We start from the raw sequence: 15,743 nt of genomic DNA, 5'->3' as shown, positions 1-15,743 counted from the left end.
GGAAGTTGAACTTTTAGAAAGGGTTTGTTGTCCTTAGAGACAAGTGCTTTGAAGATAACTGGAAAAGTGTATCTCATCCTTTTGCTTCGTGGACACTGTAAACTAGCAAAATACCACCAAAAAAGGACTCCTACATCCGTGTCCGTAGCGGAAAAATGTCTACGGAGGATGCAAAGTCATATCTGTCGAAGCGGGAGATTCCCAGGCTTTTCGAGGTATAATTGGCACGTTTTGCAACTTTTTTCTTTAAATAAAAATGGTTTTTAGAGCGTTAAATGAAATGTGAAGTACGTTGATACATTTTGAATTTGGTAATGAACATTGTAAAAAGTGTGCACTGAAGGGTTTTTTAATTGTCATATTACCTGTATTATATTTGTTTTACAACCTTTTTTTAAAACGTAACAACACGTGATAATAGATCTAAACAAATTGTGGTTGCTATTTTTGTCTTATGTTTATCATTTTTATGCGTATACTTGTTTTATGATTGTAATTTCACATTGTGATAAAAAAGGAATATTGTAATAAAAGAAATTTTAATAAGAATCTTTCCATAAATTTAATGACTTTGAGGAATTATAATTAATACACATTATTAATATATGAATTTTTATTGGTTGATAACTTAATCAGTAGTTAATCATTTAAAAACAACTCTATAACATGATTTATACCAACAACATCTTACTGTCAGAGTTGCATGGTTGGCAAATGCAACAAATTCCTTACTCAATAGTATATGAATAGTATATGACATGATATTGTTATAAAAATTGTTCAGCATTTTGCAAAAAACTTTTACACTTGATCTCTTGCTTGATGGGTAATACTTCCTTGGTAATGAGAAGATATAGTGGGTATTTTACATTTATCTATAAAGCCTGGTCTCAAATTAAGCTTATGGAAGTAAAGGGTTTAACCCCCAATGTCAAACTTAATGATCTGCATTATGATATTAAAAAGATGTTTACAGGCACAAGCATATTAGCCTTCACATGTAATCAATAATGTACATTTTTTCAAAGTAATGATTATGGTAGTGTTAGCTACATGACCTTCCTAATAGCTCTAGCAAGTGGGTTAACCCCTAGATAGCTCGATCAGTAGAGCGACGGACTGCTGTGCTAGACTTCCCGGTTTCAATCCTCAGCAGAGGCATATATACCAGTCTCTGTTACGTAATTACTACAATCCACAAATGATAAAAACCACCATCTTAAGTTCACGTATCTGTTGCTATCTAAGCTGTAACAGACAGCAAGATGAAATTAATTTAAATTATTTCAATTTATTACAATAACTTAAAAATATTCAAGATTATTATCAATTATGTAAATTTTCTAATCTTTATTCTATATTGATAGCTTCAATATCATCTGCAACTCTTTCCAAACTAGCGTCAGCTGAAATTTTAACATGAGTTCTGATATTTCTTAAACATTTTTCTTCTGACACTATTTAAAATGCATGACATATTGTTTTACAAGGAATGCAAAGTATATGAACCTTGAGAATTTTTACTCAGGGCACACCATATTGTTTCAAATTTGAATGAGATCAGGTTTCATCAGATGATGTCATGATATGCTTTTACCTTAAATCTAGGTGTTTGGAGTCACAAAGGTTATATGAGTGCAGTTGCTTTCTTAAATGTATACTGAGGTCTTTCTCACTAGATTTGGGCCCAAAATAGAGTTTCTTATTTGAATAAGAAGAATCCCTTACTAAAATATTTCAGATAAATAATATTTAAATTTTAAAGTATGTACAATGTCATGTAATTTCACTCTTTAATCATTTTTGCTGGTTGCAAAGTACATGTAACAACATTTTTTGGTACAATTTTGCATAATTAATATTTCTGCCCAGATCCATACAACACATGCTAGTATTTTATATAATTGTACAGTAAGTATGATATATCACAGATCTTTTTTTTCTTTTCATTTTACCCATTGTGACCTTTATAGTAACTTTAATTTAGCTCATTTATATGTTTAAGTCTCCCAAACAAAGTTTGAAGACATTATCAATGCTCGGTTCTTATTTTTCTTCCTCTTCTTCATCTTTCTTGTGCCTAAAAATGTCTTCAGTTGTTCTCCGTAACCCATTCATGAATGTATTAGATACTCAAGGACATGATAGGCCAATGTATCTAGTTGTGCAAAAATGTTTTTGCTTTCAGAATGAAGGGGTTTAGAGTATAACATTTGAGGGGAATGAAAAGGGGGTAGGGGTCTAGAACTCTTTGGGGGGAAATTTATTCCAAATTTCAACAGACATAACTTGACAGATATGATAGGTAGAGTCATGGGGTTTTCAGAAATCAGAAGAGAATGACAGCTAGGGCCTACAAACTAGTATCAAGGTCAAGGGACTCCAGTGACCTTAACCTCTGACCATGAACAAAAAATGGTATAACTTTAGAACCTGGGGACTGATAGCTACATGAGATCTTCAGAAATGATAAGAGGATGATAGGACCTACAAACTAGTATCAAGGTCAAGTGACTCTATTGACCATAAACCCTGACCATAAACATAAAACTGGTATTACTTCAGAACCAGTGAGGGCAGGTGTGATAGAGATATGGGATCTTAAGAAATGATGGAAGGATGATGGGACTTAAATATTTAATTAGTGTCAAGGTCAAGTTACTCCAGTGACTTGATCTCTTACCTTGAACATGAAAACTGTTATAACTTTAGACCTGGGATTGATAAAGACATAGGATCTTAAGAAAGGATTGATTGATTGATTGTATTTTGTTTAACGTCCCTCTCGGGAATCTTTCACTCTTATGGAGACATCACCACTGCCAGTAAATAAAGGACTGAAAGATTTTTGGCCTATACTTGACACTTATGGCCATTGAGCAGGGAGAGATCTTTATCATGCCACACCTGCTGTGACACAGGACCTCGGTTTTTGCGGTCTCATCTGAAGGACCACCCCATTTAGTTGCCTCTTACGATAAGCAAGGGGTACTGAGAACCTATTCTAACCCGGATCTCCACAGGATTCTTAAGAAATGATAAGAGGATATAAACTAATATCAAGTTAGAATGACTTTTGTGACCTTTAAATTTGAACTTGATCATCATAAAAACTTTACACGTATTACTTTAGAACCAGGACCGATAGAGACATATGGAATATTCAGAAATGATAAAAGGATGTTGTGACTTACAAAATATAGTATCAAGATCAAATGACTCCAGTGACTTTGACTTCTTACTCTTATCAAGATAAAAATATAAATAAACATATTCTTAAACAATTTACAGGCATGTTCTTTATCTTAATGTCTCTTGTTGGCATGGATTTTGTGCAAGGGAATTATTAATGTGGGAGGGGGTGGGGACAGTAGTACCCAGAAAAAACTCACTACTTCATTTGGGAGACTTTATAATCGGCAGATTGGAATCATATCTTGTTTCTAATAACTTCAGTTTTTATATCAAGCTTTTATTGAGAAGCAAGATACTTTGAAACAGCATATGCTAAATTCATTTTTGAGAAGACCTCAGTAAATGTAACATATCAAAATATAAATGCAGAATTCATGCATATATTGTGTGGCAGTCACACAGGTTCGATCACTGGTGGCCAGATAAGCTCAGTTGGTAGAGATTCAGGGGACCCAGGTCCAAATCTTGGTCTGGTTCGTAACATTTTTCCCTGACGGTTACACTAGATTCAGGTGATTATGTTGGAAAGAAATTAAAATCACTCGATCAGCATGTATTAGGCCTAAAAGTAATTTCAAGACTGTTTTTATATACTGATTATTTTATTTCAGTTTTAATAATATATAAAATCACTTTTAACTTGTCATCATCATGTGTAAAAATTAATGAAATGTTTTCATTTCAGCATGATGTTTCTCATACAAGTGAATTATCATTTCTATGTGCCGTGTTGTCTAATAGCTAAGAGCTTTAATCGGAACTATAAGTCACGTATGACACTTTGAGCAGCCGGATTAAGACTATATGTTAAAAGGATTTCTGTGTTTTCTTGCAGAGTCTTATGACAGGTCTAATGTATCATAGACCCCAGGATCACATCAAGTATCTGATTGATTGCCTGGAGAAAGTCAAGGACAAAGGCCATCAAAATGTTACATGGAGTTCATTCGTGGATATTCGCAGAGCAAAAACACCACTGCCACCTATTGATCAAAATGGCCAGAAGAGACCAGGGTCAAGGCCAAGGTCAAGACCTTCATCTCGAGCAAAAACACCAGTTAAAATAGGTACATCATAGAATGCCTTTTCATAGATACTTAGGTTGCTTTAACTTGGTTTAATTGTTTATTTTTGTAGGCAACTAATCAATTGAATGTAGTTGAAAGCTAATATTGCTGGCTTAATTAGATGTAGCTCCTTTGAATTTTTTCAGTTTTACTCTCTGTTAAGTGCTTGTTTTGATATAGACTTCATTCTTTTTTAGATACATGTATAACATTTTTTAGGGTACATGTAGTTTCAATTGTATTAAGAATTTATGTGGGTTAGTAATGCAAGACATTTTGGAAACAAAATAAACATATCCTAACTTTAGAGTCTATGATCCTGAAGTGCATTTAACAATTTGAATGCATTAAATTACATATTATATACATGACTGTGTACTATATGTACTCATAATGTATATAATACTGCAGTGTTAAAAGTACTTGTATGTTTTAAATTATCTGGGTGTTCTGTAGAAAAACCAGATTTTGAAATTACTTGTGGATTTGTTTACAACAGGAAAAGAATATTTCTGGATTGAACAATCCGACCAACCAGGTATAGGGATAGGATCTGACATCATAATGCTGGGTTTTTTGTTTGTTTTGCCTCAGTGTGGTGTTCCATCAAGATATCTCTAATGACAATTAATCTAATGGCTGTTTTGTCTGCAACTGATTATTAATGAATGAATGCTGTGAGAAACTTGTGAGTTAGCTCATTATTGATTTATCTCTATCCTGCACAAAGGAAATTCATAATGTATTTATTCTCATTTACTGCGCAGTTTTATTGAATATTCAATGCATTTATCAACCAACAACTATGGCATTTAAGCCATTTTACTATTTATTCAGATAATAAGATAACTCTCTAATTTAAAGAAATATCTCATATTTTGAATATATTTCTATTTAGAAAAAGAGATGTCTTTTTAAGATAAGAGATATCTCTCTACTTATAAGAGATATTACCTATTTTTAAGTTAGAGAGATGGTTCTTTTTGATGGAGAGATATCTCCTCTGGATGTTTAAAGAGATATCTCTTGGGTTTTTTTTAAAGATAATCTCTCATGCAAATTCCTATAATAAATAATTATGTATATCTCTTTAAGTTAAAGAGATATATTTTGATTTGATGAATCTCTCTAAGTGAAAGAGATAAATCTCTCTTGATTATTTTGAGTTGGGTCAAATACACACAGAATGCTCCCCAAAGTGAAAGCCCACAATAATTGTCCAAAGATTCAGAGACAGGGGAATCTGAATACAAATATTATATGAACCCATATGTTAAAATTGACTCTATATTACTATTTTACTACTAAATTAAGATATGGTGATTCAAAATGGATAATGTTGAAATTAAACAACTTGATGTGGTAATATTAGTGCATCAACAGACATATTTGAATTCATAAATATATTCAAATGAAATAGATATTTTAATTTTTTATATTAATTTATGCTTATTTCCCCATTTTGTCAAGGGGTTTAAGGGATAACGATATAAATATATCTAAATGTATGTTGATCAAATTTCCTACCTGGTTCCTGAAAAAGTTGAAAATCAAAAAACCTGATGTAATTTTCATACTATATACTCTCTAGGCTCAGCCTGGTGGCAACTGGTTCATGTCGTCCCAATATCACAATGACTTGTTTTCAAATTAGCTTATTATGTCAAATAAAATTGTGAAGGTCATGTATGGGAGAATTCATTGCAGTCCAATTGGAAAAAGATCTCTTGTAACATGTAGTGGTCCAAGTGCTGATCACGCTCACCATTGCTTAATTTGCGTGATCAAGGGAGAGACTCTACCACATCACTAGAAAAGCTAGCGAGGCAGTATAATATTCGTCTTATATTGTCTGCTACACTCCCCCCCCCCCCTCCACTGGTGGAAGCTTCGTAGTCCTCTCTGAGTGTTTGGCACCTGCTCAGTAATGGCATCCCCCATTCCCGACGACAACCACCATCGTCCCCAGATGAATCCACATCCGTACCCAGAGCTCCGAAGAGACTCTACCTGAAGCAGGCCTTCCGCCAAACACCAGAGTCACTACACTGCCACTAATTTGTAACGTGTAGCAGTCACCCAACCAAGAGCTGATCACGCTCGCCATTGCTTAACTTGCATGATCAAGAGAGAGACTCTATCACATCACTAGAAAAGCTAGTTCTCCAGCGAGGCAGCATAAGTTCCGTCTTATACTGTCCACTACACTCTCTTTAGCTTTACGAGATATCTCTCAAAGTTAGAAAGATATCTCTTTGTGAAATTCTGTAAGAGGTATCTTTTTAAATTTGAGAGATATCTCTTTTGCATCAATAAAGAGATATCTCTTAAGGTTAAGAAATGTCTAAGTTATTAATAAAGAGATATCTATCTAGGTTAAAGAGATATCTCTATCTCGCTTTAAGAGATATCTCTTTACACTAAAGAAATATCTGTGTAAGTTAAAGAGATATCTCTCTAGTAAATTAAAGCAATATCCCTTTTTTGAATAAATAGTAAAATAGCTTGTCATAAACAACCCATTTTTATTTTGTAGTGGTAAATGTATGTGTGTTCATAAATTAATGAAATGAATTTTGCACACACAAAACAATCTTTGAATTTTAAATTGTGAAACACAACCAAGTTTAAACTGTGAAATGTTTTAATACAACCAAGTTTTAAAATGAATTGTGTCTGCCCCCTTACATCGAACTAATTGCAGTAGAAAATATTAATTGCCAGGCAATCATGTACTTTATTTTCACTCTCAGAGAATATATTAATATTGTTTTGGATATTTTCCCTCCAGATTTTCAAAAATAGTGTAGTCATTAACCGAAAATTAAGTATTATGTAAATGTTATTACCTTTGGATGTTTATGTTTAGCTTTCCAGATTTATCTGTTAAACAAACAGATTATTTATTAAAAGATTAATGGATTTACAAAAACAAAAAAATGTGTCACAAAAGGAACTACATCTATTTTGCTGGGCAAATTTTCGGACTAAATTCTTTGATAACCTCTTGAAAAAGGTCACATATAAGCAATATCAATACTTAATCACAATATAGATATGTTTTTAATGCATTTCAATTTGTGAATTTTTGTTTAAATAGTATACATACTTATACTGTTTTGTAGATCCGGAACCGTTAGAGACTAGAAAGGGATCCCCATTACCTCCCATCTCCAAATCTCCCCCTCCAGCAAAAGGCATCCTCCCAAATGTCCCAGTTACACTCATCATGGGTAAGTGTAAAACAATATGTAAGAAAATGTACCATAAATCTGGGGATTTATGATGGTTTTGAGGGGGGGAGGTAGCTGTAGATACATTTTTTAGCAATTTTGGTGGGTTTCTTGAATTCTCAAAATAATGGGTATCTATATGCCCGTCTTTAGACAGGACGTATTATGGTACAGCGATGTCTGTACGTCCGTCCGTCCGTCCATTCGGGGTTTTTTCTTTATAATTTCATTTTTTTTTCACATATCATGCTGAAACTTGCTGTGTAGCTTCTTTGTGGGTCACTCTGGATCATACTGCAATTTTGATCCATTTCAACCTTTTTTCCAGGAGTTTTACCCCTTTATTTGGAAATAATTATTATATGGAGGGTACATAATTTGTCTGCCCTACTCCTCCCACAGTTTTCAAGTGAGAGCCTTCTTATTTTGTGGAGTGTTTGTATGGGTATTGAAGATGTGCAGGTGGGATGGATTTTGATTTTCTACAATTTTTGAGAAAATTACAGGTTGTTAAACTTAGACTATTTAGAAATTGATATTCTATGAAGGGTACATAAATTGTCTGCCTAACTCCTCCCACAGTTTTCAAGTGAGGACCTTCTTATTTTGTGGAGTGTGTGTATAGGTACTGAAGATGTGCATCTGATGAAGGATTTGATTTTCTTCCATTTTTGAAAAAATTCCAGGTTGTTGAACTTGGTCCATTTTGAGGAAATCTCAATTTTTAAGCTAAGACCCTTTGTTCATATGAAAGTTTGTCACAGCTAGCCTCATGATGGCTGATACTACCTGAAGCAAAGTTATACAAATTATAGCACAAGAAAAACACCCTATGTAAGCATTTCACGGGCGTATTATGTACCGTTTGCGGTACTCTTGTTCTCATTTTAAAAAGCTTATCATGTCTTTCAGAAACAAAGTAATGATTCGAATAGCTACATGAAAATGAATATAGTATTTTGACCCAATTTCACAAACAAAAAAATGTACACAAAATTTTTTAGATTTATGGTATATATTATGCATATATACATGTGCGTGTAATATTTTCTACATTGGGACACTGTTAATTCCCAAACTTCAAAAGAATAAGATTTTAAATTTACACACTGCAGTCACACAATCTTAAACTTTGCCAATTTGCCCTCAATACTTCCTGTGCAGACAATGCATGTACAAGTATGAGTTCTAAAACACAGTATTACAGTGCTGCAGATAGCTATCACACCCATACAAAGAGAAAAGGGGGGACAAGGGCTGTTAGAACAAATTTTGTTCAAAGTGTGAAATGATACAGTAACAATTTTATGATCATTGGTATGTATTTACTTTATAGTCATAAAAATATTGAAGAAAAATGATAATGAAGAAGTATACTGATATGCTAAAGACAACCTGATAGAAAGAAGTTGAGGTCATGTAATCATATTTATAATTACATATTCTGTTACATCATGACCCAACGTCTGGACCACAACGAACTGCGCACCACCTATATAAGGGGAAAATCACTCAGAGACATAGAATTGTCAAAAATGTAGTAAATTTATTCAATTCTATTTCTACCCAATATTGAATGTAGGTGGTCCTGGAAGTGGAAAATTGACTCAATCGAAAAAACTGTTAGCGAAAAACCCTGGCTGGGTTCATCTTTCTATGGGGGATATTCTCAAAGCAGAGATTGCCAATAAAGGAACAGCTGGAGACAAATGGGGCATGATTGGGGACCTGGTATCCCAGGGAGAAATGGCACCAGAGGTAAGTAGTTTTCAAACTCTGACAAAAATCTCCTACAAAAATTTTTAATGTAAGTTTTAAGTTAAAAAATAACAAAGCAGAACTGTTGATAAAGAATTGACAAATACATGCATGTACTGGGCACTAATATCATATCTTGCATCAGGATGTTACTGCAGAATTGATGCTGACCAACATGAAGAAACATCCGGAGGCCAAAGGATTTATCATTGAAGGTTACCCCAGGACAAGCACACAGCTGGAGGAGTTCGAGAAAGAGGTATTGTGTTAAAACAAAAATACAAAGGAAAGATTCCATGACGAAAGTCTATAGTTATTCCCCTTTAATATCAGAACAAGTCTACTTCACAATCTCTGTGATTAATTGGTGTATTATGAACCTGGAATTTATGTAAGATATCAATTTTTAGATTGGACGACTGGACCTGGCAATGATGATCGACTGTGAGGAGTATTACTGCACTCAGAGACTATTGAAAAGGGGTGCAGAGAAGGGCAAAATTGATGACAATCTTGCTGCCATCAGCAAACGTATCTCATTCTTCAAGGAAAACACACTGCCTGTTTGTAAATACTTTGATGATTTGGGAAAACTTGCTGTTGTGAGTACATTTATGTTGCATTCATAGCTTAAGGAGCCATCGTTACACCTGTACATTTTGCTAAATGTTAACTTATATTTAAGAGACATTTTCTACTCTTAATTCACAGGTTGATGGTGACAGAGATATTGATGAAATTGCTTTCAACTTAGGACAAATTTTCAAGATGGCACTTAAAAGGAATTTCAGTAAGTTTCATATCCAATATTCAATTTTTTGTAAAATTCAAAACACATTAATTGCAATGGTTAGAATCACACTGATTGGTCATTTTCAGAAATGCCAGAACCAAAAAGCAAACCTGTCAGACCAAAAGCCCCAGAAAAACCAACAACACCTGATTCCAAGAAACCACAGAAGGAGAAATCTGTGGTGTTTGAAGATGAAGCTGTGGTGCCTCCACCTCCCACCATCGTCAACAAAGATGAGGGCAGGAAACCAGGGGTCCCTGAAGCCCCCATTATTTTATTGGCAGGTAAGAATATGGATTGGTGATGGTGTGGTAATCAATTTTTTTTTCAAAGGTCCTATGAATTTTTATCTGAATGGGCAGGGGTTTCTAAACTACTGCTTTAGGGGTCGTACTTGCTGACAAAGCAAATATATTCAGAGAGTTTTGACATTCAGGATCTAAAACCATAATATCTAAGAAATAGATTTCACTTTTGAAAATACTTGAGGGTATGAACTGTGATGTTTCATGTTGGCATACTTCATGAAGTATGTTAACATTTCATGAAAAGTACGCTGGCATGAAGTGGTGTGGTTCATACCCTCATGCACTTTCAAAAATGAAACTTATTTTTTACATTTATATTTTACTTTCATTTCTCTCAGAATTCCCAGCCATTAAAATAGACAGACTATATATTCATCGAGATTCATATGTGCATTGTTCACAACTACATGCGCGTTCATGAGGAAATGGCCATCATTACAATTTGTAAAGATATCAAAGGCAAAAACATTGGAAATGTAAATAAATTGCAAGAATTATGAACGACATTTTAGAATTCTGCATTACTTTATGAATATAGAAACAGTATAACCTGTAAATACAGTATACTATTAAATTTTGATAGAATGATGCTTATCAGACATTGTGGAAAGAATAATTAGTCTAGACTGACAATAGAACAGCTATCCTGAAATTATGCTTCATTGAATGAAAGAACATAGTGTTTTACTCGTTCTTCTGAAAACATTTTTAAAAGTTGAAGAAAAGATTTGTTAAGAGTAATTGAAAATTAGTATATGCAGTCTCTAAATGCAGTCCAGTGAAATTTTAAATTTTCAATGGTTGCTTTAGAGAACTGACTTACCAGGAAAGCAAATCCATTCAGAGGAATTCATTAGAACTGTATTATTGACAAGAACTGTAAATGTTTAATTTAATATGATGGAAATGAGAGTATCTACTTTCCTTTGCTGTTTGTAGGAGGGCCTGGAAGTGGGAGGGGAACGCAGGCAAAGAAAATTCTGGCAAAATACAAGAATGTGGTTCACTTATCCATGGGAGATATTCTGAGGTCAGAAATAGCAACAAAAGGCACAGCCGATGACAAATGGAATATGATTGGATCATTGGTTTCCAAAGGAGAAATGGCACCCCAAGTAATTTTGTAACTCTAGACTTATAAGGGCATCTGAAACTATTTTTTTTATCAATTTTTAATTTTTGCAATATCACCAGTTATTGGAATATTCATATTTGATACTGTAAAATTACCTAAACATACAAAAATACTGAAAACAAAATCTTTGATAGACACTACACTGACAAAACAAAGTCAGAAATTTGCTAGAGAGTTTGTTATATCTTTTCTTTTAGGAAGTAACAGCAGAGTTAATTCTTGAAAACATAAAGAAACACCCGAATGCAGAAGCATACCTTCTAGAAGGTTATCCTCGGGACAAAGAACAAGTAGAGGAATTCAATAAAAATGTGAGTTATTTCCCTTTGCTCTCTCTGTCTCTCTCTCTTATGAATATGATTTTTTGGGAACTTTTGTACTTGTTTAAAATATCAAAATTCTTAAGTACCTTACATAATTATTCTTATTATATATTCATATAACTTTCCCATTTTGCCAATTTCAGAAGTTCTAAAAACAATTATTATCCTGATGCATGTAATTATGTTTTACAGATCGGTGGAGTGAAGTTTATGTTATTGTTGGACTGTGAGGAGTACTACATGCAGAGGCGATTACTCGACCGAGGAAAAGCCACGCAGAGAATCGACGATAACATTAATGCAATCCAAAATAGAATCACTTTCTTCAAAAACCACACCCTTCCAGTTTTTAAACACTATGATGATCAAGGAAAACTAGTTGTTGTAAGCATTCAATTGATGCCACTCTGATTATAACTTTTTTTTTTATATTTTAACATCCTGTAAAGATCAACGAGGATTATATCTATTTTAGATGTAAAATTAAAAAATGAATACATGTATATATTTATATTTCTGTGCCAAACTTCTCTTACAAGAAGTACTCTGTGTTATGTTATGTAATCTGATTTATTCTGGTACCAAACATGTCTGGATTAGGCAGGTTTTCGTGGTATATTCATGATCTAATTTGCTGGAGTATTTTGCATTCTATAGTCATTTCCTTATTAGGGCCCTGCTACATGGTGGGTGCCCTATAGTATTTACTCACTGTCTGTCTGTCTGTCTGTCCATCCGTCAGTATTTTCTATGGCACTGTCTAACTTAGTTTCCTTGGGAATATTTTCATTAATTTTATACACCATACTTTAATTAGGCAGAGGAAGACCCCTTTTGATTTTCAGATTTATAGGCTTTGTCTTTACAGAGTTGTAGGACTTAAACATTTTTTAAATTATAAGATAATAGATAATAGCACTCTATAGCACACAATAACTTGAGATTACTTTAGATTTTCATATAATGCTTGGATTCCTATGGAAATCACACGGTGTCTGAAGCGCATACTCTGAACATCTGTCTGTCCTCTTGTCAGCCCTTTTTATGGTATGCAATAACTTGAATTTCATACATACTGTTAGTTGCAATAATGTAGCCCTCTCCGATTTTTCTTTTTTTTTTTCTTTTTTTTTTGGGGGGGGGGGGGGTGAAAACATCAGTATATAAAAAATTGGATAGGGCTACACTATTGCAGCTAACATACTGGATGTGATACTTGGATGAGGCAGAGGAAGACCCCTTTCAATTTTCAGATCTATCACAGGACCCTTTCTGACCTGTCAGTTTTCTTGTTTTGTTTTCTCATATGCTTCATGTGCCCAATCTTGACAAAATGAAAAGCTTAAAAATGTGTAGTATACCTAAAAACAAGTTGTTTATTGTACACCACCTATAATTTAACAATTTCACATTTTGGAGCATGCACTGGCATATCAAGTGCCCATGTTTACTTTGATGGAGGGATTTTAGAAGATGCTGAGATGTATATCTCTACTTTAAACATTAGGATCAAGTCACCTCAGTCAGTCTGGTTGACTACAATAAACACTCATTTCTCCTCCTCAATGGGTTTTGGGGACTATAATAAACATAATCACACCCTTTCAGTTGGCCAGGGCAACTTTACAAGTTAACACGAGTCACATCTTCTCAGTCTGGTCCCTTGCATTTTCTCCTTTCCAGTTACAGAACATTAATCACTTCTCAGTCAAACTAGGTGACTATGATGAACATTAATCACTCCTCAGACAGGCAATGAACTGTAGCGGTCAGACAAGTTCAATTGCCAGTGGCCAGATAACTCAATTGGTAGAGCACCTGACTAGAGATTCAGGAGGCTGAGGATCGAATCCTAGTCTGGTCTTTTGCATTTTCTTCCTTCCGGTTCCATTTGGTTCCATTGACCACCCTTAGACTTGCAGGTGAAAGTTCTGCCAGGGGCAAAAAATCTGAGTTTTGTGTCTTCAAGGGTGAAGACAATTTAAGGAGGGTCAGACGGGTTTGATCGATGATGGCTAGATGGCTCAGTAGGTAGAGCACCTAACTAGAGATTCAGGGGGCCCAGGTTGGAATCCCAGCTGGTCTGTTGCATTTTCTCCTTTCCAGTTAGAGAACATTAATCGCTTCTCAGTCAGCCTAGGTGACTGCAATAAACATAAATATCTCCTCAATCACTCTTGGAGACTCTACACTAATATTACTTTTCATCGTCCCAAGCTAAGGCTGAAACATGCACTCCTCTGGTATGTTTCAGCCTTGGCTTGCGACGATGATCACTTCTCATCCAGTCTGGAAGACCTTATAATGATAAACTTTTCCTCAATCGGTTTGGATGAGGTTTATATATAGACTTTGACCTTTCCAATAAAACAAGAAAGTGACTGATTTTAGCATTATACTACATGAATTATGAGTCAAAATTGATGTAAAGAAGTATGTGTACCTTAATCTGTTTACAAAGGGAGATAATGTATCAACTAACCATTGCTCTCAGTACTACTTGATATGAGGACTGATTTAAAATTCATATCATAATTCTATACATCTAATTTGAATTTTTCTATTACAGGTAAATGGTGACCGAGATTCTGCTGAAATATTTTTTGAAATTGGCTTAGTGCTAGACTTTGCTCTTTATGGAAAAAAGGCAGTAAGTATATATTTCATATTAAGGAAATCTTGGCCTACATCTCTTCCTTGGTTGTCAGAAGGCACGTAACCAGAAAGAAAATGAAATGTACGCAAAGCCCAAGCTGATGGGGGCCCAGGGGGAGCAAGTCCCTCGGAAGCTCCTGGATTTTACCAATAAAATAACTTATTTTGTATGCATAGAAACAGGGCTTCTTGTTAATTTCCAAAACAAAATGAATTCACAATATTATTTTCTAAAGTGTTTTATAATGCTGACTCGCTGTGTGTACATGGATTGACTTTACATTTGTTTATGAATCATACTGTCCACTTTTTTCGTCGTTATCGACTGGTATATAAGGTAATTTAAATGTTATTGATAACAAAGAATATCCTAAATCCCTCTACTACATGTTTATACATATATGATGTACATGTACATTCAAGTGATATTTTTTAAAACAATATTTTATTAAAAAATGAATAGGATTATTGGGCTGCAGGCACATCCTATTTTAGCCCTCTCCCTACATCAAGGTCAGAATGGAAGTGTAACACAAAATAAATGTATTTATAAACATACATACATATATATGCATACATACTTATACACACATACAAGTCATATTCAGGTGATATATAAAATGATGTTGATGATTTAAAATTCAAAATACACTTTGAATTTGATTGAAGGGACATAATGATGTTGATTAAAAATTATAAATCAGAACTTTTATAATGTAAAGATAATTTTTTATGCAAAGATATTAATGGCAGAAATCTCTCTCTGTCTCTGTCTCTCTCTCTAAATCTCTACCAAATGATGTGTACGCAGTTGCGTACTTGCGTATATAGTGCAGCTACGTGCCTGGTGAGGGTGAGGCTACAAAATTGAACTGCAGTATTGCAGCCTTCTAGTACATGGCATAAGATACCTAAAATTTGAAATTCATAACAAAAATCACTCCATTAATTTCTCCATTTTTTCTTTTAGTGTCAAGCATTTAATCACACAATTATATTGCATTTTTATATGAATATATTATCTTAATTCAGTTATGAATCTGGACAGCATATTTTTATACCCCCCGAACGAAGTTCTGGGGGGTATATAGGAATCACTCTGTCTGTCTGTCTGTCCGTCTGTCTGTCTGTGCAGATTCGTGTCCGGGCCATAACTTCTTTGTTCTTTGACTTAGGCATACCATATTTGGCACACAGGTAGATCACCATGAGATGATGTGTCAAGTACCTTCATGACCTCTATATGACCTTGACCCTTGACCTCAAGGTCAAAATT

The 15,743-nt window shown here is 34.2% G+C and overlaps 1 protein-coding gene across 1 annotated transcript in view; it reads left to right on the top strand.

The window, feature by feature from the left end:
* Nucleotides 1-5: 5 nt before the first annotated feature.
* The window catches only part of LOC125678627 (adenylate kinase isoenzyme 5-like), a 41,328-nt gene continuing 25,590 nt past the window's right edge, over nucleotides 6-15,743 (top strand). The window contains exons 1-12 of the mRNA XM_048917219.2: nucleotides 6-215; nucleotides 4,031-4,262; nucleotides 7,388-7,495; nucleotides 9,078-9,253; nucleotides 9,399-9,512; nucleotides 9,664-9,855; nucleotides 9,965-10,043; nucleotides 10,133-10,330; nucleotides 11,294-11,469; nucleotides 11,687-11,800; nucleotides 12,005-12,196; nucleotides 14,382-14,462. Coding sequence (XP_048773176.2) covers nucleotides 156-215; nucleotides 4,031-4,262; nucleotides 7,388-7,495; nucleotides 9,078-9,253; nucleotides 9,399-9,512; nucleotides 9,664-9,855; nucleotides 9,965-10,043; nucleotides 10,133-10,330; nucleotides 11,294-11,469; nucleotides 11,687-11,800; nucleotides 12,005-12,196; nucleotides 14,382-14,462 — 1,722 coding nt within the window. The 5' untranslated portion in view covers nucleotides 6-155. The remainder of the gene's footprint in view (nucleotides 216-4,030; nucleotides 4,263-7,387; nucleotides 7,496-9,077; nucleotides 9,254-9,398; nucleotides 9,513-9,663; nucleotides 9,856-9,964; nucleotides 10,044-10,132; nucleotides 10,331-11,293; nucleotides 11,470-11,686; nucleotides 11,801-12,004; nucleotides 12,197-14,381; nucleotides 14,463-15,743) is intronic.

This window comes from Ostrea edulis, chromosome 2 (genome assembly GCF_947568905.1).
Source record: "Ostrea edulis chromosome 2, xbOstEdul1.1, whole genome shotgun sequence".
NCBI lineage: Eukaryota > Metazoa > Mollusca > Bivalvia > Ostreida > Ostreidae > Ostrea > Ostrea edulis.
This window is presented reverse-complemented; position numbering and strand designations above follow the sequence as displayed.